Genomic DNA, 23,021 nt, shown 5'->3' with positions numbered 1-23,021 from the left:
AGCCTGAAGTCATTGTTTGCTTTCCATCTGCACTGTCTTCCTCCAGCAGATTTGCCTTTCTTTTCACATCTTAGTTAATGTCATTTTCCTTTCGGTCATTTAGACATTTAATTTGAGTGATTCTGTGCTAACTATTGTACTTTCTCCTTCCTTCAGTTGATCTCTGCATCTTATTGGTTTGACTTTTTATAACTGTCGAATAAGAACATTCTACTCATTTTCATTGTCTCAACTTAGTTGTATCTATCATTTTGAATAGCTATTTATTCTCTTCTCAGAGATGCTTGTGTGCTCTCTGGTACCTTGATTAGCTTGCTAGCCTGTACTTGTTAGTTTATGTGTCTCTCTTCTCCATTAGACTCTACTCTTGTAATGAAGGACCTTGAATTATGACTTTGTGCTCTTAGTACTTAGCTTAATATGTGACATACAATTGGTACACAATAAATATTTTGTGAATACATGAATTAGTTTGTCATTGGCAGTGGTGGTTTAGTCGCCAAGTTGTGTCCGACTCTTGCAATCCCATGGACTGTAGCCTGTCAGGCTCCTCTGTCAATGGGATTCTCCAGGCAAGAATACTGGAGTGGGTTGCCATTTCCTTCTCCAAGTTTGTCATTAGATGTTAGTTTTGATGGCTTTGATAACATCAGATAGTTTTTTGGGCAGATTTACTTTTGGAAAACTTTCAATGTCTAATTTTTTCAAACTATAATTTCTATAATTGTAGTGATCAAGGATAAAATGGATTCTTATATGTTATCTTCAAAATGTATAGTAAAATAACTTCAAAACTATTAGAATATTTTTATGGTTTGTGATAATCAAATCTAATTATATCTTCAAGGGTGAAATGTGTTTTACATTCTCTTGGTAGCAATGGAACAGCAAGAAGTGTTTATTTTCTTTCCATATGCAAAAATATAACTTATGTAAACCACTGCCATCTCAGAATGAGTGTGTTGAAAAGGAGGAGGCAGGTGACTTAAATCTTTCTTCTTGGTAAAGAATATAGTAGTTGAATGTTAATTGCATCCAATATTTAAGTAATGACTGAAAGTGACAGGGAATTTTGGGGTCCAAATTTAAGGTATACCAGGGGGTCTGCATTTGCTAATAATTTCTAATGGTAGCTATATTCACTAATAACTTCTCTGAATCATAAATGAATAAAGATATTGTTCTGAGGGGAGTGCAGGAAAGGTGGCAGTTGTTTTCTACATGAGTAAAATCCTCATATGAAACATGCTGCCAACTGTGAGACTATCAGGCTTCCTTCTGTTTTGCAAAGCACAATTCTGCTCCCCTGTTAACTGTGTGCTTGTGCTTTATTTGCAGCATCTGGCGAGGCCCCAATGTGAACTGCACAGACAGTTCGGGTTACACGGCTTTACACCATGCAGCCTTAAATGGACATAAGTAAGTGCCACTTATTTGGACTGGAATCTGTGTGTATTTAGTTACATGTGATGAAGTTAATTACGTCTGATGGTTCCTGTCTCATGTTGCCGTGAGTCCCCTAGGCTTAGATGAATTTGGAGAAGCACCAGGTGTTCAACCCTTGACATGTTGAAAGTGGTAAGAATGTTGCTGAGGATGAGTATGTGCAGAGTGCAGATCAAGTCAAAGATCACACAGGGAAAATGGAAGAAGTGCCAGGACCATGTTAGTCACGTGTACATTTGGCATGGGAATGGGATAAATCAGGGGTTCCCAACCCCTGGGCCACAGATGGGTACCGGTCCATGGCCTGTTAGGAAGCAGGCTGCACAGCAGGAGGAGAGAGGCAGGAGAGTGAGCAAAGCTTGTCTGTATTTACAGACTCTCCCCATTACTCACATTAATGCCTAAACTCTGCCTCCTGTTAGGTCAGTGACATTCATTAGATTCTCATAGGAGCATGAACCCTACTGTGCATGTAAGGGATCTAGGTTGCGTGCTCCTTGTGAGAATCATCCCCAAACCACCCTTCTCCCCACTCCCTGGGTCCATGGAAAAATTATCTTCTATGAAACTAGTCCCTGGTGCCAAAAGATTAGGGACTGATGGGATAAACCACTTAATGATGCCTCCCTACTTTCTGGGGTGTCTTCACAAATGATAGGGTTATTCATTAAGAATGAACTCTTTTAGTAGAGTCTTGCTCTTATAAGCCATGGCCACTTTCACAAACCTCTTTGAAATCCTCAAACTAAGCTAACATGCTTTCTCTTTGTCATTCATGAATAGTCTCTTGGGTTTTAAACCTCTTTAACCTGTGGAATGTCTTATATTTCAAATAATGTGATAGTCTACGATATGGAGAGTGAAAAAAATGTATAACCATCAACACTATTTTATTGACAGTGTTTTAGCCAGGAAACCTAATGGTTTAGTGACAAAGTGTGAGGAGTCCTCTGAATGAGTCAAATGTTCCGTCGTCCTTCATCAGAAGAAAGGTGACCTTGTTCATGTGTCTCCTCTCCTATCTGTTTTTCCTTTGCTTTAATGATTCAAGTTAGTCTTTTTGGATCTGGATCATTTCGTTTCACTTCAGTTGTTTTAAACATGGTAATTACTGCCTTAAAATTACTATAGTGTGCTAAGTCACTAAGTCGTGTCTGCCTGTTTACAACGCTATGGACTGTAGCCCACCAGGCTCCTCTGTCCATGGGATTTCCCAGGCAAGAATACTGGAGTGGGTTGCCATTCCCTTATCCAGGGGTTCTTCCTGACTCAGGGATCAAACCTGCGTCTCCTGAATTGCAAGCGGATTCTTTTACCACTGAGCCACCTGGAAAGCCTCCAAAATTACTGCTAGTTATCTTTTAATTTTGCATTTAACATTTCTTTCATTCTGTGAATTGAGATACAAAGGACTTAGTTATACTTGATTACACTTAATGATCTTAAAGCTCTCATATTCTCATTAGATTTGATTATCACGTGGACCTTACCATTTTTGTCATTATTTATCATTATGACATGTTTACCTTAAAACTTATTGCATAAATTGAACATTATCATTCCGCTTGAAGAATATTTTAATTATGTAAAATATCATAGACTTAATGTTTCATCACTTAGGTCCTTAGTATTGGAATTCCCAAATTACAATTTTATTCATCCAGTCCTTATTCTATGTAATGTCACCTTATACCACTGAACTTAGAACTTTTTATTTTGCCGAGTCTTTTTCAGCTATATTGCTATCCTTCTCTAGAGCAGAAAATGTGCCCAGATCCTTACCATCTGAGTCTTTTAAAGAAATTGCTATTTATTCTTCTTCATACCTGAGTCATCAGGAGGGAAGTCAATCAAATCAGCCCAAGCTGACTTCTTTGGCCATCTTAGTTGTGGATTCAGTGGCTCTGGTGGAACCATATTTCTTAGTCCCACCTGGGAAGACAAGCTATCAAGTATAATGGATGGAAGATCTTGGGCTTGACTATTTGAGCTATACAACTTTTTTGTTCTGCCTCAGCTTGGCATTATTTTTCAAAATAATATTGTACCCAAATGTCCCTTTCTTGATTTTCAGTGCTTTTAAGTAAATGTTTTTGGTTTATATGTGACATCCTATGAAGTTCTAACCATTAAGATATATTTCTCTGAGGCCTCTTGCACAATTTTCAGTTTTATTGGCAGTGTACAAAGTGAGGATAATTTAGGTGAATTGAATAGCAGTCATTAAGCTTATCATAAAGAGATGGGAATTTGACTATATTTCTTTTAAGATCTTTAATTGCAGATGTTCTCTGAGGATTATATATCTCTGCTTTGCTTTCATCTGAAGGTATCATTTTTCTTTTAATTTTCTTTCTTTCTTTTTTTTTTTTTTTAACAAAACCACTCAGATAGTGTTCCCTCCCTCTTACTTTCCCAGAAGAGAAAGATTTTACTTAGTGTCATCATACAGGTATTGGAAAAAAGTAGGAAAATTCTAATCCCATCTCTCCCTCCCTGCCAGTTATATGACCTTGAGCCATTTAATTAACCTCTTTATGCCTCAGTTCAAATGTACTGAATACACCATATTCCTTCTAATTGTAACATTTTATGATATAATATTTTGTTATTTGTGGCTCAGTTAGGTACTATGATGTTACAGTTCTGAAATTTGGATTTTCATCTAGAAAGAATTCTTGATTTTAAATTATTTAAATTATCAAGGACTTTTAAAGTTAGAGATCATTTATTCTATCCTACCTTCATTACTTCTTTTATTTTATAGATGGAGAAACAAGACCATACTGGATAAGTGACTTAGTGGCCACTTAATCATCAAGGTGGGGCTGTATCTAGAGTCCGAGTGTATACTTTTACCTGTAATTTACATTATATCCCTCTGTGACTGTATGCACATCAGTGTTCTAATTTCTTGTTGGTTTTTCTCTGTCACATTATGTATTTCTGGCTGCCTCCCATTATCATCAAGTAGTGTATTCTCACGGAATGCTTATTTAAATATTGCCATAAGAAAAGATATTTGTAGAATAAAAACTTGTCATAGAATATACCTCAGAGCCAGAGGACAATGGTTTTCCTTTTCTTCATCTTTGGTATTCTCCCTTCAAATAGGTAATGAAACATTATGCTGTATTCCTCCCAAGCAAGCCTTAGTAGTCAGCATAGAAACACTTAATTTCTATCCTTGTTTCTGCTGCTGTTGCATCCATCAACTTTAGATTGTTTTCATAAACATGGTTTCTAGGCTGAAAGTGTTAGTTGCTCAGTCATGTCCAACTCTTTGGACCCCATGGTCTGTAGCCCACCGGGCTCCTCTATCCATGGGATTCTCTAGGCAAGAATACTGGAATGGGTTGCTGTTTGCTTCTCCAGGGGATCTTCCCAACCCAGGAATAGAACCTGGGTCTCCTGCATTGCAGGCAGTTTCTTTATGGACTGAGCCACCAGGGAAGTTCATGGAGTTATAGAGCTAGAAGAAATGTTACAGGGTCTTATACTTTATTCATTTGCTTTGGGCACATGCTTTCCCCTTTCCTCCAGTATATAATCTGTGGCCTTCACACTGCAAATTAAGACTGTATCCTCACTATTTTGTATGTTTTATTGAGAGTCTTGTTTATCACAGCTAGTTATCCCACAAATGGAACAATATTTTATATACCTGAAATACATTATTTCACAATGAAAAATTCGTCTCCACTCAGCCAAATCAGGACACAATAGAAATTGTACTCTTGGTGATTTCCTGAGTCATTTGTAATTACAGATGAGAAAATTGTTACTTTTAAATGATAGAAAAAGCAGTCAGTAGAACAAATTTAACTGGCAATTATTGTAAATAAATTATTTCAGTAGATAGGCTAGAGATTTATCTTTTCTTCTTTTTCTTTTTAAAATATGGAGGATTCATTGTCTCTCTCATATATTTTTGCAAATTTTATTACTTTAATTAATTCTCTTCTGAATAGCAATAGCAATTTCTTCTGAAATAGCCAACTTCCTCTCTTCTTTCCTCCACTTCCTCCTACCTTTTTTTACTCCCTCCTTTCTTCCCTTCTCTTCTCCTCTTTCCCTCTCTTCCTCTTTCCTTCTTTTCTTTGCTCTTTCTTTTCTGTCTTTTAAAATAATAATCTTATTATAGTAATAATCCCTATAAAGTTTTACTAAACTTGTATGTTCATATTTCATTCTGATTTCTCTCTTAGAAAATTGCTGGTTTTATTTTCTTGTTAAGTTTCATCTCATTAAACTATGTTTGGTACATTGTGATTCTTGGATGCTGTTTTGGAAAATGTCAGTAATAAATTGTTATTGTATCTTTGAAATATGTTTGTTATTTGATATGTGTGGGGTTATTTTCTGTTCTTGCTTTTGATTCTTTAAATGTTAATGCTTGAATTCTAGACAAGGATTCAATTATAGATAATCCTCCATTATCTATAATCAAGATTGTATCTCAAATTGGGTCTAGACTCTAGATGGTAAACTATCTGCTATACCTTTGGTTTGCTCAGAATAGGCTTTCTAATGAAAGAAGGGCACTTCCTCTAAAAATTTATATAATCTAGTCCATGAAGTTGCTCTTTGAATCACCTACAAATATCGTTGGTTGATTGCTTCTTTCTTGGATTAGAATATTAACTAGTTAAATTTGACTTTATTCGCTTTATCTGGAAATAAATCTGTGAGAATGAATTCAGTATATAAAGGAGCTCCAGTTAGAAAATGAAGTGTATTGTCCTAAAGTCTTCTGACCACATTGAGCATAGTTGCAACTTTATTTCCAAAAAAGAGAAATAAAATCTTCAAGAAAGTCTGAAATCAAAAGGGCCTTAATGACTTTGAGAATTTCATTAGTTTATTAATAGATAATTTGCATGTCATTAGCTTATTACATCCATATGAAGATGATTTGCATTTATTTCAAAATTTTTTGTTTGTTTTTTAAACTTTTTTTTTCTACTTTACAATATTTTATTGGTTTTGCCATACATTGACATGAATCTGCCACAGGTGTACGTGTGTTCCCCATCCTGAACCCTCCTCCCAATTTCCTCCCCATCCCATCACTCTGGGTCATCCCAGTGTATCAGCCCTGAGCACCCTGTATCATGCCTCAAACCTGGACTGACGATTCATTTCATATATGATATTATATATGTTTCAATGCCATTCTCCCAAATCATCCCACCCTTGCCCTCTCCCACAAAGTCCAAAAGACTGTTCTATACATCTGTGTCTCTTTTGCTATGTTGCATTCAGGGTTATCGTTACCATCTTTCTAAATTCCATATATATGTGTTAGTATACTATAATGGTGTTTTTCTTTCTGGCTTACTTCACTCTGTATAATAGGCTCCAGTTTCATCCACCTCATTAGAACTGATTCAAATGTATTCTTTTTAATGGCTGAGTAATACTCCATGGTGTATATGTACCACAGCTTTTTTATCCATTCATCTGCTGATGGACATCTAGGTTGCTTCCATGTCCTGGCTATTATAAACAGTGCTGTGATGAACATTGCAAACACAGGAGGATGAAATGAAATAAACTTCTTGGGTTAACTGTAGAGAAACTTGCTGTTGAGGTAAAGAAATTTGAATGTTGAATCTTCCCAATTAATTTAATTTTGCTTAGAATGTATACTGAACTTCTTAAAAGACATTTCATACTAATCAGAAGTATTATTTATGTCTATCAAAAAATGAAACAAATTAAACATGATAGCAAAAATCAATACTTTTAGAATTCCTATTTTTTACCTGATCATACACTTTTAACCTCAAGCTGCAAAATGTTGCAGTGATTTAAACTGAATTATTATTAAACTTAATTGGGTATTTTGTTTTGTTCCTGGGAAATGGAATTATTTTTTCTGTGATCTCATCAATTACATTTATTTTAGTGTTTTGGAGAATTTTTTGTCAAATGCTGTAAGAAAGATTACCACTTTAGGTTTAAGATATAGGTATTTTCTGCTTGCTAGCTTATAGACAGTTTTCATCAATACAACTTAATATTTTATGCCAGATAACCAAGCACAGTCAACATATTCATGATACTTTTGGAAGATATAAGATGCAACTTAAATAAAAGTAAAAAAAGAGAAGTTAACTAGGCTCATCATGTTGATAAGTTTGCAGTGTATAAGATCATTATGGTGTACACTTGAAACTAAAATCATGTTATATTTCAATTATATCCCTCCCCAAAACCAACTACCCCCAAAACCAAAAACAACTACTCTTCTTGTTTAGACATTAAAGAAAGTAACTGAAATTTAATTTGTTCTTGATAAGCCTGGATGAAAAAGGCCTGTATAATACATATTACTTGTGGTATACATGGATATATCATAAAAAAGATTAATGATACTCTATTGATTAATATTTTGCTTAAGTTTCAATGAGACCAATAGGCACTCATTTGACCAAAGATATAACTTTATATTTCAAAAATATGTTTTTATATTAGAAATCTGAGTTCACCCAGTTCATTAGCTGGTATCTCTGAATAAGAGAAAAGATTTTAAATACATTTAAATTAAAAAATAAATTTTATAGAATATTTATGTAATAAAATAAGCTAAAAAACTTAAATATAAATAATAGTATTTATTTAGAATCTTGGTGTTCACCAAAGACAATTTTATAAACATGCAGATTATTCTTTTCTGATTTACATATTAGGTGGTAGTAACTTACACAGTACAAATAATTAGTGAGATGGTCAGTTTTTTCACTATATCATAACTCTTCTTGATAATAAATGCATATCACATACATTATTTGAAAATGTCAACAAAAACTGAGCCCAAGAACAAATGAAATTCTGAAGGATTTGAGAGTAAAAGAAAATAGTATTGATCACTCCATCAAATTTTCCTCTTTCCTCTTAGAAAGGAAATGTTTTAGAAGTTTCAAAATTCTTTTTGATTTGCTTAGGCATTGGTGAATGAAATTAAAACCCTTCACATAATTGTCCCTTTTTAATATATGGATTTGTAGAAGGCTTTTTTTTTTTTTTTTCGGTAAGATTAAATTCTACTGACCACTCCCATGTATTGAACAATGCTTCCCTTGGTGTTATTTTACCTTTTATTTAAATACTAATATATTTCAGTTAAAGAAAAAAGAAGGCAAAAATTGTTTAGTATTGCAGTAAATAGCTTTAAGAATAGTTTTTAATTGTATACAGTTTTACAGTAATATTCATTTCTCATTTGGTTCATACCACAACCCTTTTAGGCCAGCAGCTATATGTAATCTCTAAATTCCATTTTAACAGTGTCTGAAAGAGAGACAGAGGTTATTTGAATTGTCCAAGATTGGTAAAGAATCTGCCTGCAATGCAGGAGCTGCATAAGATGCAGCTTTGACCCCTGGGCGGGGAAGATTCCCTGGGGGCAGGCATGGCAACCTACTCTAGTATCTTTGCCGGGAGAATTCCATGGACAGATGAGCCTGACAGGCTACCATCTATAGGATTACAACCATAAAATGCTGATGAAAGAAATCAAAGATGACCCAAATAGATGGAGAAATATTGTTCATGGATCAGAAGAATCAATATAGTGAAAATGAGTGAATTACCCAAAGCAATCTATAGATTCAATGCAATCCCTATCAAGCTACCAATGGTATTTTTCAGAAAACTAGAACAAATAATTTCACAATTTGTATGAAATACAAAAAAAAAAAAAAAAAAAAAAAAAAAGAAACTTGAATAGCCAAAGCAATCTTGAGAAAGAAGAATGGAACTGGAGGAATCAACCTGCCTGACTTCAGGCTCTACTACAAAGCAACAGTCATCAAGACAGTATGGTACTGGCACAAAGACAGAAGTATAGATCAATGGAACAAAATAGAAAGCCCAGAAATAAAGCCACACACCTATGGACACCTTATCTTTGACAAAGGAGGCAAGAATATACAATGGAGAAAAGACAATCTCTTTAACAATTGGTGCGGGGAAAACTGGTCAATCACTTGTAAAAGAATAAAACTAGAACACTTTCTAACACCATACACAAAAATAAACTCAAAATGGATTAAAGATCTAAATGTAAGACCAGAAACTATAAAACTACTAGAGGAAAACATAGGCAAAACACTCTCTGACATTAAATCACAGCAGGATTCTTTATGACCCACCTCCCAGAGTAATGGAAATAAAAGCAAAAATAAACAAATGGGACCTAATTAAACTTAAAAGCTTTTGCACAATGAAGGAAACTATAAGCAAGGTGAAAAGACAGCCTTCAGAATGGGAGAAAATAATAGCAAATGAAGCAACTGACAAAGAATTAAACTCAAAAATATACAAGCAGCTCCTGCAGCTCAATTCCAGAAAAATAAATGACCCAATCAAAAAATGGGCCAAAGAACTAAACAGACATTTCTCCAAAGAAGACATACAGACGGCTAACAAACACATGAAAAGATGCTCAACGTCACTCATTATCAGAGAAATGCAAATCAAAACCACAATGAAATACCATTTCAAGCCAGTCAGAATGGCTGCTATCCAAAAGTCTACAAGCAATAAATGCTGGAGAGGGTGTGGAGAAAAGGGAACCCTCTTACACTGTTGGTGGGAACACAAACTGGTATAGCCACTATGGAGAACAGTGTGGAGATTCCTTAAAAACTGGAAATAGAACTGCCATATGACCCACTAATCCTACTCCTGGGCATACACACCAAGAAACCAGAATTGAAAGAGACACATGTACCCCAATGTTCATCGCAGCACTGTTTACAATAGCTAGGACATGGAAGCAACCTAAATGTCCATTGGCAGACAAATGGATAAGAAAACTGTGGTACACACAATGGAATATTACTCAGCTATTAAAAAGAATGCATTTGAATCAGTTCTAATGAGGTTGATGAAACTGGAGCTTATTATACAGAGTGAAGTAAGCCAGAAAGAAAAACACCAATACAGTATATTAATGCATATATATGGAATTTAGAAAGGTGGTAATGATGACCCTATATGCGAGACAGCAAAAGATACACAGATAAAGAACAGACTTTTGGACTCTCTGGGAGAAGGCGAGGGTGGGATGATTTGAGAGAATAGCACTGAAACATGTATATTACCACATGTGAAATAGATCACCAGTCCAGGTTTGATGCATGAGACAGGGTGGTCAGGGCCGGAGCACTGGGATGACCCTGAGGGATGGAATGGGGAAGGAGATGGGAGTGGGGTTCAGGATGGGGGACATATGTACACCCATGGCTGATTCATGTCAGTGTATGGCAAAAACCACTACAGTACTGTAAAGAAATTAGCCTCCAATTAAAATAAATCAATTAATTACAAAAAAAGAGTCGAACACGACTGAAGTGGTTGAGCACACACAGGTACACACACACACACCAAGTAACTAAGTATTAGAGAGTTAAGACTTCAAACCAGATCTTCTGATTCTTAGCTGCTTTTGTTATTCTCAAATATTGAATCATTTTCACCACTTTGTAAGTTACTTATTTGAGAATGGAAGAGCTTATATAAAACTCTTACGTGGTGGAGAGGTGAGAAGATGCATAGAAACTGGGCAAACTTCAGGTTTCCTTCTGATTTTCAGACTGTTTTTCCAAAGGTGATTTGAAGGAAGCAGGTTTTACTTTTAAAGAATTTTATTTTTACTTGGGGCAAGAACTAATATTTGTATAGTGTTTTACTATTCATTGAATGGCTTCTCTTTTATGTTATTTAATGTTCTTACCTGTGTTGAGCAATAGGCACTATTATTATTTTCTACAGGAAAGAAAAAGAAAAATAAGACTAACTGATACTCTAGTGGTCATATTATTGGTAGTTTGCATAGCTGGGCTTCCTTGGTGGCTCATATGGTAAAGAATCTGCCTGTAATACAGGAAACCTGGGTTCGATCTCTCGGTTCTATCCCTGTCCCTGGGTTGACAAGATCCCCTGGAGAAGGGAATGGCAATCCACTCCAGTATTCTTGCCTGGAGAATTCTATGGGTAGAGGAGCCTGGTGGACTACAGTCCATGGGGTCGCGAAGAGTCAGACATGACTGAGCGACTAATACTTTCACTTGTGTAACTGGTACTTTACATTCAAGTCCTTTAAATTCAGGACTTATAAAATAATACTATTTTTAGAAAAGAAATGTTAAAATGGGGTTTATTTTCTCTGAAATCTTGTCATTAGAGTAATTGCTTCAGTGATAGAACTTGTCTCATAAATGAATTTCCCTCTTAAAATAATTTCTTAGGCTTGGAGGAGGAAAGTGAAACAGTATACAAGTATAAACAACACACATTCAAAGTATGTCCTGTGCCATGGCTGAAAGTTTTTAATTTTTTTTCAACCTTTCAGGGTCTCTTTCCTACTGTGCTGCTTTCTCTTTTATATGAATCTTCAATCCTTTATTCTAGTTCTCTATCGGAATGATGTATAATTTCCTAAATGTCTTTTAGCAGGATGATAACTTTTTGTTTGTAAACAGGGTGTTTGCTTGCACCTCAGGTCTTCCTTCGGACTAAATTTCAGATATAAGTTATCTGGGAATACTCCATTTTTAAAAAAGATGTGAAGAGGTATACTGTTATTTTACTAAATTCATTCGGTTAATAAAATTAGATACATTTTGCCCAAAAGATCTCTAGTACTTGTATGAGTCAGTCAATGAATGCTGTGTGTGTATGTGTGTGTGTGTGTGTGTGGTGGTGGTGGTGGTGGTGATAGTTTGAATGATTACTCTAAATTTCTAGTCAGTATCTAATATACTTTTATGATTATCTGTTCAATAGTAGCCGTATTGTTCAGCATATTTTCTTCTGTTGTATTTTTTTTCCTTCTTAGGGACATAGTTCTCAAACTGCTTCAATATGAGGCATCAACAAATGTAGCAGACAACAAAGGTTATTTTCCTATTCACCTGGCTGCCTGGAAAGGAGATGTGGAAATTGTGAAGATTCTTATTCATCATGGACCATCACATTCCAGAGTCAATGAACAGGTGCGTCTCTCAAGTATTTGCTCATGCTGTGATTTTTGAGAGTTTTGTGAAGTCAAAGCCACATTGAAAAAGTGGTTATTTCTGTCATTACCCTGCCAAAGATGATCCTACTGCTGAATTTGCTAAAGGAGATATTTGAAAACTTCTTTGGCATTTGTTTATAGGTACAATAGCACTAAGTTGGACATTTGTAAAGATATTTGTTAATAAGAAAATCCCACATAAATGAGTAGTTCTAGTATTTTTGCCTGCCTTACATGAGCATCCATTTTATAGCTATTGAATATTTAAAGATAAAACAATTCACATTCATAATGTAAAAGTAGTTTTTCTTAATAAAATTTTAGATGCTAGAACAATGATGATAGCTATCATTTGTATAATACTTTACCATTTACACAGCACTTTTATATTAAGTGCTATTTTGTGAATTAAAATGCAAATACAATGTATGCAGTTGCCAGTCACATATTAAATAAAAAATTTCCTGTACACACACACACACACACACACACACACACATACACACACACACACACGTATGGCTAGAGTAAGTTCAGTAAAATACAGCAGCAGGATGAAACTGACAGACAGTCAAAATATTTGCAACTACATAGTATCCATGTTACACTTAATGCATATATTTAAAAATAATGCCATTCTCAGTGTTCTAAATAAATAAGACCACAGATTCCAGAAAGTAAAATATAGTCCTCTAGTACAGTATGATAACAAACGAGCTCTGCATGCCCCCTACTGTTCCCATTTTGTACAACTATATTTGAAAACCAGCGTGCAGCCCAACAATTGAATTACAAACAAGGCATTAAGCTGCAGGTTGGCCGCTGTCCAGTATGGAGGCAAGAAGGTTACTCTAGGGCAAGCGCCTCTAATATAGTACAATTAGCATATTGTTCATATGGGTACAGACTTTGCAGACACTTGACCCTAATTCAGATTAAAAATGAATACTTCATAGCTGTATACAGCAAAGGGAAGAAAATATAATATTTTTCTTACATAAAAATACAGTTGTGTAAAGAACTAATCAGTAAAAATGTTTTATTAATTGGAAAAATATCTTGTTAATATATATCACAATAAAATGTCTATGTTTTCATGTTACAAAATACAGAATATTTTTATGAGAATAGTGAATTCAAGTCTTTATCAGATGATGGATATGGCTGTCTTTATTTATTATGCTAAAAATGAAATATATGAGAATGTTGCCTGTTCCTCAGAAAACCAAGTTAAAAGATCATTGGTGGGATGAGCCATCTGGTGGTTATTCTTAAAACTGAATGCCCAAAGCAAACCTAAAGTAATAAGACGGAAAAACAAACCAAGGTTAAACAATGGAATATTAGTTTCTACAAACAATATTTTTTAAATGACATGAAAATAAGGAAAAAAAACCCTAACCAACATTTACATTTGAATATTGAAGATTTTAAATAGCATAGAAAAACTGTTATTTTCTGTGATGTTGAATAAATCAATTTAAATATAAAAAAAATTTTTTTAGGAGATTGGACTTCAAAATTCTGTTTTAAATTTTATTACTTTATGTTGTGGTTTCTATTTTAGATGAGTTGAAATTTTTTAAGATTTTTTAATACCGTGTTTTCCATATTTTTGTTTGTTATTATGTACATACTCCTTTAGTACTAACATAGATCTCTCATTCAATGTTATTTCTTCTAAAAGTTTCTGATGTAGGAATTTTGCTTTCATAGGTAAATTTTGATTTTAGCTTTATTCCATACTCCCCCCTCCAAATGGGACAGAAGTATACTAATTAATTATATACCTTTATGTATTTAAGCAATAGAGGGCAGGAATGAAAACGATAATGAACATTTACTGAGACTTCTGATAACCGGGCAGTTTTACCTACAATATGTTATTTAATTCTCACAATTCTCTGAAGTGATTGTTATCACTTCCATTTTATAGACAGGGAATCAGGCTCAGTAAAGCTAAGTAACACACATAAGTTCACACATTACTGAGTGACTTAAACTGAGACTTGGACTCAGATCTCTATAATTTCACCATCCTCCACAATAGTGCACTAGTGTTACATCATAAACCCTATCACTTATGGAGTGCGTACTATATGCCAGGCATTGTGCAGAGTACTTCATCTACATTATCTTTCTAAACTCTACTATTGCCTATTGAGGTAGGTATTACCTGCTTTATATATGAGGAGACCACCTTAGAAAGACTAAGTAACGTCCCTTGATATCACGGCTCCTAAGAAATGCAATTAGTATTTGAACTCAGGTTTTTCTGATCCAAAGCCTAAGCTTATAACCAGTAATATATTATGTTGTGATGTTAAAATTATGTATAATCATCAGGGCTTCATTCTGATTTCTGAATGCTACCTTTGGTTTATTATAAAGCTTTCTTTCAAAATAATTCTAACTTACATTTTATTTTTTATTTTTTTGAACTTTTTATTTTTTATTTTATTTTTAAAAATTTTTAAAATAAATTTATTTATTTTAATTGGAGGTTAGATACTTTACAATATTGTATTGGTTTTGCCATACATCAACATGTATCCACCACAGGTATACACATGTTCCCCATCCTGAACCCCCCTCCCTCCTCCCTCATCGTACCATCCCTCTGGGTTGTCCCAGTGCGCCAGCCCCAGGCGTCTAGTATCATGCATCGAACCTGGGCTGGCGACTCATTTCATATATGATATTATACATGTTTCAGTGCCATTCTCCCAAATCATCCCACCCTCTCCCTCTCCCACAGAGTCCAAAAGACTGTTCTATACATCTGTGTTTCTTTTGCTGTCTCGCACACAGGGTTATCGTTACCATCTTTCTAAATTCCATAGATATGTGTTAGTATACTGTATTGGTGTTTTTCTTTCTGGCTTACTTCACTCTGTATAATAGGTTCCAATTTATAAGGCATTTTCCTATATGTTATCACCCTTGATTTATTAGTTGTATTCTAAGGTTATAGGGAAGAGAATATTCTTATTTTATAGTAAGATAGGTTCAGAGAGATGGAATGATTTACTGTTGCTAATAAGTACATGTTAGCACTTCAACCTCGGTCACCATTTTATGCTGCCCTAGAATTATTGGTCAATTTAGAGTGAAATCGGAGAAGGCAATGGCACCCCACTCCAGTACTCTTGCCTGGAAAATCCCATGGATGGAGGAGCCTGGTGGGCTGCAGTGCATGGGGTCACGAAGAGTCGTACACTACTGAGCGACTTCACTTTCACGCATTGGAGAAGGAAATGGCAACCCTCTCCAGTGTTCCTGCCTGGAGAATCCCAGGGACGGGGGAGCCTGGTGGGCTGCTGTCTCTGGGGTCGCACAGAGTCGGACACGACTGACATGACTCAGCAGCAGTTAGAGTGAAATAATTTTGAAAACAAAGTGGACTCTGCCCTAATTATGGTTTTTATAATTGCCACATCTTTCCTATCTTTTGTCACTTCATTTATTATTTCTTTTTCTGTTATGTATGTTTTCAATTTATATTTCTTTGTATATTCATTTCCCTCCTGTATTTCCTCCCTCTTTTCTTTTCTTCCACCTTCTCTTCTTTTTCTCTTTACTTTTGCATTAGGACAGAAACCAGAGGAGCCTTTTCTAATAAGTATATTCACCAAAACTTCAAACTGCATTTACCGAAATTTCAAATCCAACTAGCATTAGATAGTTTCTATTAGTGTTACTTTGAAGTAAGGCCTTTGGTAAATAGCTTTTTTAAAGCCAGTTTCATACTGGCACCCATTATCTGGAATTGTCCTTATTTTTTAGAGAACACTTATCTGATAAAAAAAAAAGAAGGAATTCAAAGCAGTTTAAGAATGTTTAATGTAGACATCTGAAGAATTGATACTTTCAAACTGTGGTGCTGAAGAAGAGTTGAGTCCCTTGAACTGCAAAGAGATCAAATCAGTCAATCCTAAAGGAAATCAACCTTGAGTATTCATTGGAAGGACTGATGCTAAAGCTGAAACTCCAACACTTTGGCCACCTGATGCGAAGAGCTGATTCATTGGAAAAGACCCCAATGCTGGGAAAGATTGAAGGCAAAAAGAGAAGGGAGCAACAGAGGATGAGATGGTTGGATGGCATCACTGACTCAATGGCCATGAGTTTGAGCAGTCTCTGGGAAATAGTGAAGGACAGGGAAGCCTGGCATGCTGCAGTCCATGGGGTTGCAAAGAGTCGGACATGACTTAACTGAACAACAACAACAAAGTATAGATATACTAACAATTATTAATTAGTATGTTATTGCAGCCTGTTTATTTTAAATTGGATTTTTTTAGGCCACTAGTGACTATGTATATGAGTCTACAACCATGGTTTTTCTAAAGATACCACAAATTGTGGTATCTTGTCACATCTTCACTGACGTGACAAGCCAAGTGTATCTTAGATATTATGGATAAACTCTGTGAACGTTTTTTCCTAAGTCTTGAATGATTGAAATATATTTTTTTGAGATCTGGTTAGTGATAATTGGAGTTAATAGAAAATTTCAGTTTTACACTTATAATTTCCTAGGCTAAGGCCTTTGCAAGGTAGAGAGGTCTTTGAGGAACTATTTCATAATTCACTTTTTGATTCCTCAAAGAGGTGCTATATTTTTAAAACTGAGATTTAATCTCTTTTCAGCCAATGGGAAATTTGGTTTAGTCAGGAGGCATATTTCTATATCATATTTTCATGATTTAAAGTAATAAGATTGATTTTTAAATCAGATTCATAAAACTTGACCAGATAATCAAATCATGAAGTGCAAGCCTCTATGTTCTAAGTCTGTGAGGAAGAAGACTATGGCAACACATTTAAACTAAGAATAGGAATGACATTCTCAAAATTCTAGAAAAAGCAGTATCTCCCTCTGGATTCCCCATCTATTAGATCATAACTTTTTGTTGACTGTCTTTAAAAAGTATATTTTTCATCTGAGTTTGGCCTTCAAAGGCCCTCTCCTGCTACGTTTTGGAAAGTAAAATACTAAGGAACTTTTTTCTGTGCTTTTTCCCCCTTGTCACGCCTCTTTTTAAGTTTTCAAATCTACTCTCTACTCTCAGCTTTCTTACCTGCATTGTTTTATCATCCAAAGCAAGACTGGGTTACTTTCTGGTATAATAACATTTGTTTGGGTTTGAATGCTTAGAACAGCTGTCTAAGCAGCTACTTCCTATTTCAACTCAATTGGTGTTCTTTTGGGCAAAATCCATAGAAATTCTGCTTTCAGATCATTAATTTTCTGTTTTTCTTCCTGGACAGTATAGAAAAACATGGCAGGCAGTGTGGTACAATGGAAAAAGCATAAATAGGTTTTGGATTCTTACGATACAGGTTCCAAAATATCCTGATTCTCCATGGACATGTAATTTAATCTTTTCATATTTTAGTTTCCTCATCCATGAAGTGGAGATGTTAATATTAGTCTTGTAGGATCATTTGTAAGGGTTAAGGGAGACAATGTATGTAGTTTTTAGACACTGAGCAAATGGTAGTCATAACAGTTGCTGTGGAAGATGTTATTAAAAGTACCAACTTTGGGTCTAGGCTGTTTAGGTTCAAATCCTGGCTCCAATACTAAATGGCTGTATAAGGCTGTGTAACTGCTACTTATTCAACTACACATTACCTCAGTTTCCTCATCTGTAAAATGGGAACAACAACAACAATAATAATATTTATTTCTTAGTGAGGATTAGGGGCTTCCTTAGTGACTCAGTGGTAAGGATCCGGCTGCAATGTAGGATACGTGCAGGAGACACAGGTTCAGTCCCTGGGTTGGAAAGATCCCCTTGAGGAGGAAATGGCAACTCACTCCAGTATTCTTGCCTGAAAAATCCCATGGACAGAGGAGCGTGGTGGGCTATAATCCATGGGTTCACAAAGAGTCTGATACAACTGAGCACACACACAGGCCAGGCAATTAGGATTAAATAAATAAGCACATACGAAATGCAACTGTGTGTGCTTTGCACATAGTGTTAACTACGATGGTGACTGGGATGATAACATCATCTCTTGCTCTCTAGAACCCTCATTTAGGACACTGCATTTTTGTTACTAAAATTTCAAGTTCCCATTTCTCCTAACTGACGTTTCCACCTCAGGGCATAGTCATACTGCATATACCTACACTATCTGCCCAAATAATTGAAAGGTCCATCTCTCTTGCAATGGGGTTCAATTTTCTTGATTTTAACACTTATTATTCTGCTACATTCCTGGGAAAATCTCATTGACTTTCAGCTGAAACACTTATATTTTTATTTTGAGTCACAGCATGTGGCTTATGGGATCTTAGTTCCCTAACCAGGAATCAAACCCAGGCCCTTAGCAGTGAAAATGTGGAGTCCTAACAACTAGACTGCCAGGGAATTCCCTCAGCTGAAACACTTATAAGCTACACGTGTAATATTCCTTGTAACTTGTCTAGATATGGGTATAGACCTGCCTCTCAATTCATGATTATATTTCAAAAAGATATGGGTTAATGTTAGGGCCAGTACATCTTTGTTCTCTTTGCAAAAGAAGCAAGGATTTATACTTAAATGGAAGATAAAATGAAACTTGTTTTGGGAAACGTTTCTGTACATCTTTCATTATCAGAGAATTTACTCTCTCAACTATATTTGGAAAAGCCAGTCTGTTAAAGGTGTATTGTTATTAATCTCTCTCATTAACAGATGTCACAGAGGCTTGATGCACAGTGCAGATAACACTAACCATGTGGGCCCAGCAGGGCTACCAACTAACACAGCTAAATCATTTATCACTCTTGGAAGTTAGAATATGTAGTTTAAGGAAAAGTTCGATTCTTTCAACTGAAGTGAAGTGAAGTGAAGTCACTCAGTTGTGTCTGACTCTTTGCGACCCCATGGACTGTAGCCTACCAGGCTCCTCTGTCCATGGGATTTTCCAAGCAAGAGTACTGGAGTGGATTGCCATTTCTTTCTCCAAGGGATCTTCCCAACCCAGGGATTGAACCCAGGTCTCGCGCATTGTAGACAGACGCTTTACCGTCTGAGCCACCAAGTGATAAAAATAAAATGTGGTAAATGATAGATACTATTACCAAATATAAAGTACTATTAGGCATACTTTAAAACGCATACATTTTAAATGTATGTTTTCAAAGCATCTCAGGTTTTAAATTACTATGTTTAGATTTTCATAACAAATTGAATTTCTGAAAACTTGCACTGTATGTCTTTGTCTTAACAGAACAATGAAAATGAAACTGCCCTACATTGTGCAGCTCAGTACGGACACTCGGAGGTAGTTGCTGTTCTCCTGGAAGAGCTCACCGATCCTACCATCAGAAACAGCAAGCTGGAAACACCTCTGGATCTGGCAGCCCTCTATGGACGGCTTAGAGTGGTCAAAATGATCATCAGTGCACACCCTAACTTAATGAGCTGCAACACCCGAAAGCACACACCACTACACCTTGCTGCACGAAATGGTCACAAGGCAGTTGTTCAGGTGCTGCTGGAAGCAGGAATGGATGTGAGCTGTCAAGTGAGTCTTCTTGTAGCTGTGCTTCCAAAACAATGGTGTTCTTGCTTTGCTTTGAGATACTGATGTTAAAATTTACATCTTAATTATATGTTAAATTTACAGGAAGAAATATTAACATTTTTAAATCAGGCAAATGGTCCACATGTATTTTTTTTTGTTTTTTGTTTTTTTTTTAAAATTTTTTATTTTTTTTAAATTTTAAAATCTTTAATTCTTACATGCGTTCCCAAACATGAACCCCCCTCCCACCACCCTCCCCACAACATCTCTCTGGGTCATCCCCATGCACCAGCCCCAAGCAAGCTGCACCCTACGTCAGACATGGACTGGCGATTCAATTCTTACATGACAGTATACATGTTAGAATTCCCATTCTCCCAAATCATCCCACCCTCTCCCTCTCCCTCTGAGTCCAAAAGTCTGGTATACACATCTGTGTCTTCTTTCCTGTCTTGCATACAGGGTCGTCATTGCCATCTTCCTAAATTCCATATATATGTGTTAGTATACTGTATTGGTGTTTTTCTTTCTGGCTTACTTCACTCTGTATAATTGGCTCCATGTATTTTTGTAACTACTAAATTCAAAGTATCCGGCCACACTGTTGGGAAATATGAAGGGATATAAGCCCTACTCTCTAACCTCATTCTAACTTGAGGGCTTTCCACATGAAAAGTTATTACTAGATGGCAGTTATGTGTGGTCTTCTTAGTAATTGTTTCCTTTATTCCAATATCTAGCACACAGCTTGACATACACCAGGAATTCAGTCTAAAATTGAGTGAAAGAAAGAAAGAAATGAAATTGGCTTTAATTTTTGAGTACTTACTTTGTGTTTAATATGTTGACACATTTAGAATCTATATCTCACAGCTATCTTGTAGGATTGAGAGCTATTAAGTTTCAGTACAGAGGTGAGGAATCAGATTCAAAGACTAAGAAACTTGCCTAAGGACACATAGCTCATAAACCTAGAATGTGAATTAAGATTTACTGATTAAAGTCCAGGCCTTTTTCTACAATAATGTACTTGCGTACATGACTGATAAAGGAAGGATCACTATACCTAGAGGCAATCAGAAAAAATTTTTAAAAACTTTACCATTTGCATAGATGAAAACTTTCTCTTAAACTCTTCCTTGATCATCCTCGGAGCAGAAACCAATCTTTCCCTGCAGTGCTCACAAATTCTTGTCTTCTGTGTTATGTTCCTCCCTCCTTCTACCCTCAAAATAATTCTTAATTTCCATATTAACTCTATACCAATAATAGTTGAAGAGTATTCTGAGGTATGGTACTTTTTACTAGGCGTTGGTGATACCATGATGAAAAAATAGATAAGGTCTACATTTTTACTAAACTTATAGTTTATTAAAGGGAATAGATAATCATATAACATTATAATGTAGTAGTATAAGTGCTATGATGAGGAAGATTAGATTGATGTGGAACACACAGGGAAAGCTACACTTTAGGGGCAAGCAATACTTTCTGAGTGAAATTATATTTAAACTAAGATTTGACATGTAGTGTAGGTCTGTGGTTCTCAATTGTACTCTCTAGACCCTTATTATTGGGGCTTCCCATGTGGCACTAGTGTTAAAGAACCTGCCTGCCAAAGCAGGAGATGTAAGCTGTGGGTTTATCTCTGGGTTGGGAAGACCCCCTGGAGGAGGGCATGGCACCCCACACCAGTATTCTTACCTGCAGAATCCCATGGACACAGGAGCCTGGAAGGCTATAGTCCATAGGGTCGCACAGAGTTGGACACAACTGAAGCAACATAACACGCACACACGTATCCCAGGTGACTGAGTCAGAACTCATGGTGGTGTCCAGAAATCTGGTCAGCAAGCTCTCTAGGTGATTCTGATTCAGGCTGAAGACTGAGAACTGGTGGTATAGGTGATGGTGAGGTAAAGAGGGCTAGGAGTTCTGTCCTGCCAGGCAGAGGGACCAGCTTTTGAGATTCTTGGAGAAGAAAACAAGAGGATGATACTGATGAAATGTTTAGTATGCTTGGAGCATGAATAAGGTACAGAAGGTCTGGGGAGAGTTGGGATAGACCAGAGGATATGGAAAGGAAAGCAAGGAGAATATTTTCCAGGTTTTTTAAGCCACATTAAATTGTTGTGGTTTTATTTGCCATTAATATTTATTTATACATCTGTTTCCTCTGATAGAATGTAAATGTACAACCTCAGAACACCCTTTAACTATTCTTGGTGTAGAGTTTGTATTTAATTAATACATGTTGAATTGCATGAGCTCACTGGATAATCACAAAAGCCTCGTGAGGTAGGCATTACTACTCTTATGTTATATCTGGGAACAACTGAGGGTGAAAGAAGATGAGTGACTTATAAACATAACAAGGTCAAATGGCTACACAAGCACAGATATTTCACAAACTCAGGCTTTTGGATTTTGTTTATAGACTCTCTTCTTTATTCCACACTCCTCTTCTGTCAGAGAGTGCTAAGATTACAAACAATATGTATGAATGCATAAAAGGATATAATTTTTTTAACCATAGCTTTCCTAATCTTTCTCCTTCTATTTTCTAGACAGAAAAAGGGAGTGCACTCCATGAAGCAGCTTTGTTTGGAAAAGTGGATGTTGTGCGAGTTCTGTTAGAAACAGGTAACTATCATGATTCTCCATGGAGCTTATCTTGCCAAAAACTATTTGTACTCCAGAAGTAGACAAAGGAAAATGACACAATCCACCTCACCCCACATTACCCTTTTTACCTCACTCTAAATTGTATGTATGTAGAACCATGTGGAATTGAGCCTCAGTGTTGAGGAAAAAAACTGATATAAATGTTCATCTTCCTTTTCAATAGATTCTTTAATCAAGAGCTTTTAGAAGTGATAATTTTATGCTTTTCAATCATATTAAAATATATTAGAGAAACTACCAAAAGAGGGAGAAAATCTCTGCCTTCTATAGGAGAGAGGAATTGATCCCTGTGAAGCTGTGACAATTGCTTGATTTATTAAATAATATATAA

At 35.8% G+C, this 23,021-nt stretch overlaps 1 protein-coding gene across 10 annotated transcripts in view; it reads left to right on the top strand.

Annotated features, from left to right (window-relative positions):
• Window positions 1-23,021, top strand: part of ANKS1B (ankyrin repeat and sterile alpha motif domain containing 1B) — a 1,150,317-nt gene that overhangs the window by 154,960 nt on the left and 972,336 nt on the right. For all 10 annotated transcript variants that reach the window (XM_013964004.2, XM_018048142.1, XM_005680487.3 and 7 more), the window contains exons 2-5: window positions 1,339-1,419; window positions 12,296-12,452; window positions 19,709-20,005; window positions 22,573-22,648. In XM_013964004.2, coding sequence (XP_013819458.1) covers window positions 1,339-1,419; window positions 12,296-12,452; window positions 19,709-20,005; window positions 22,573-22,648 — 611 coding nt within the window. The remainder of the gene's footprint in view (window positions 1-1,338; window positions 1,420-12,295; window positions 12,453-19,708; window positions 20,006-22,572; window positions 22,649-23,021) is intronic.

The sequence above is a fragment of the Capra hircus genome, chromosome 5 (genome assembly GCF_001704415.2).
Source record: "Capra hircus breed San Clemente chromosome 5, ASM170441v1, whole genome shotgun sequence".
NCBI classification, from domain to species: Eukaryota; Metazoa; Chordata; class Mammalia; order Artiodactyla; family Bovidae; genus Capra; species Capra hircus.
This window is presented reverse-complemented; position numbering and strand designations above follow the sequence as displayed.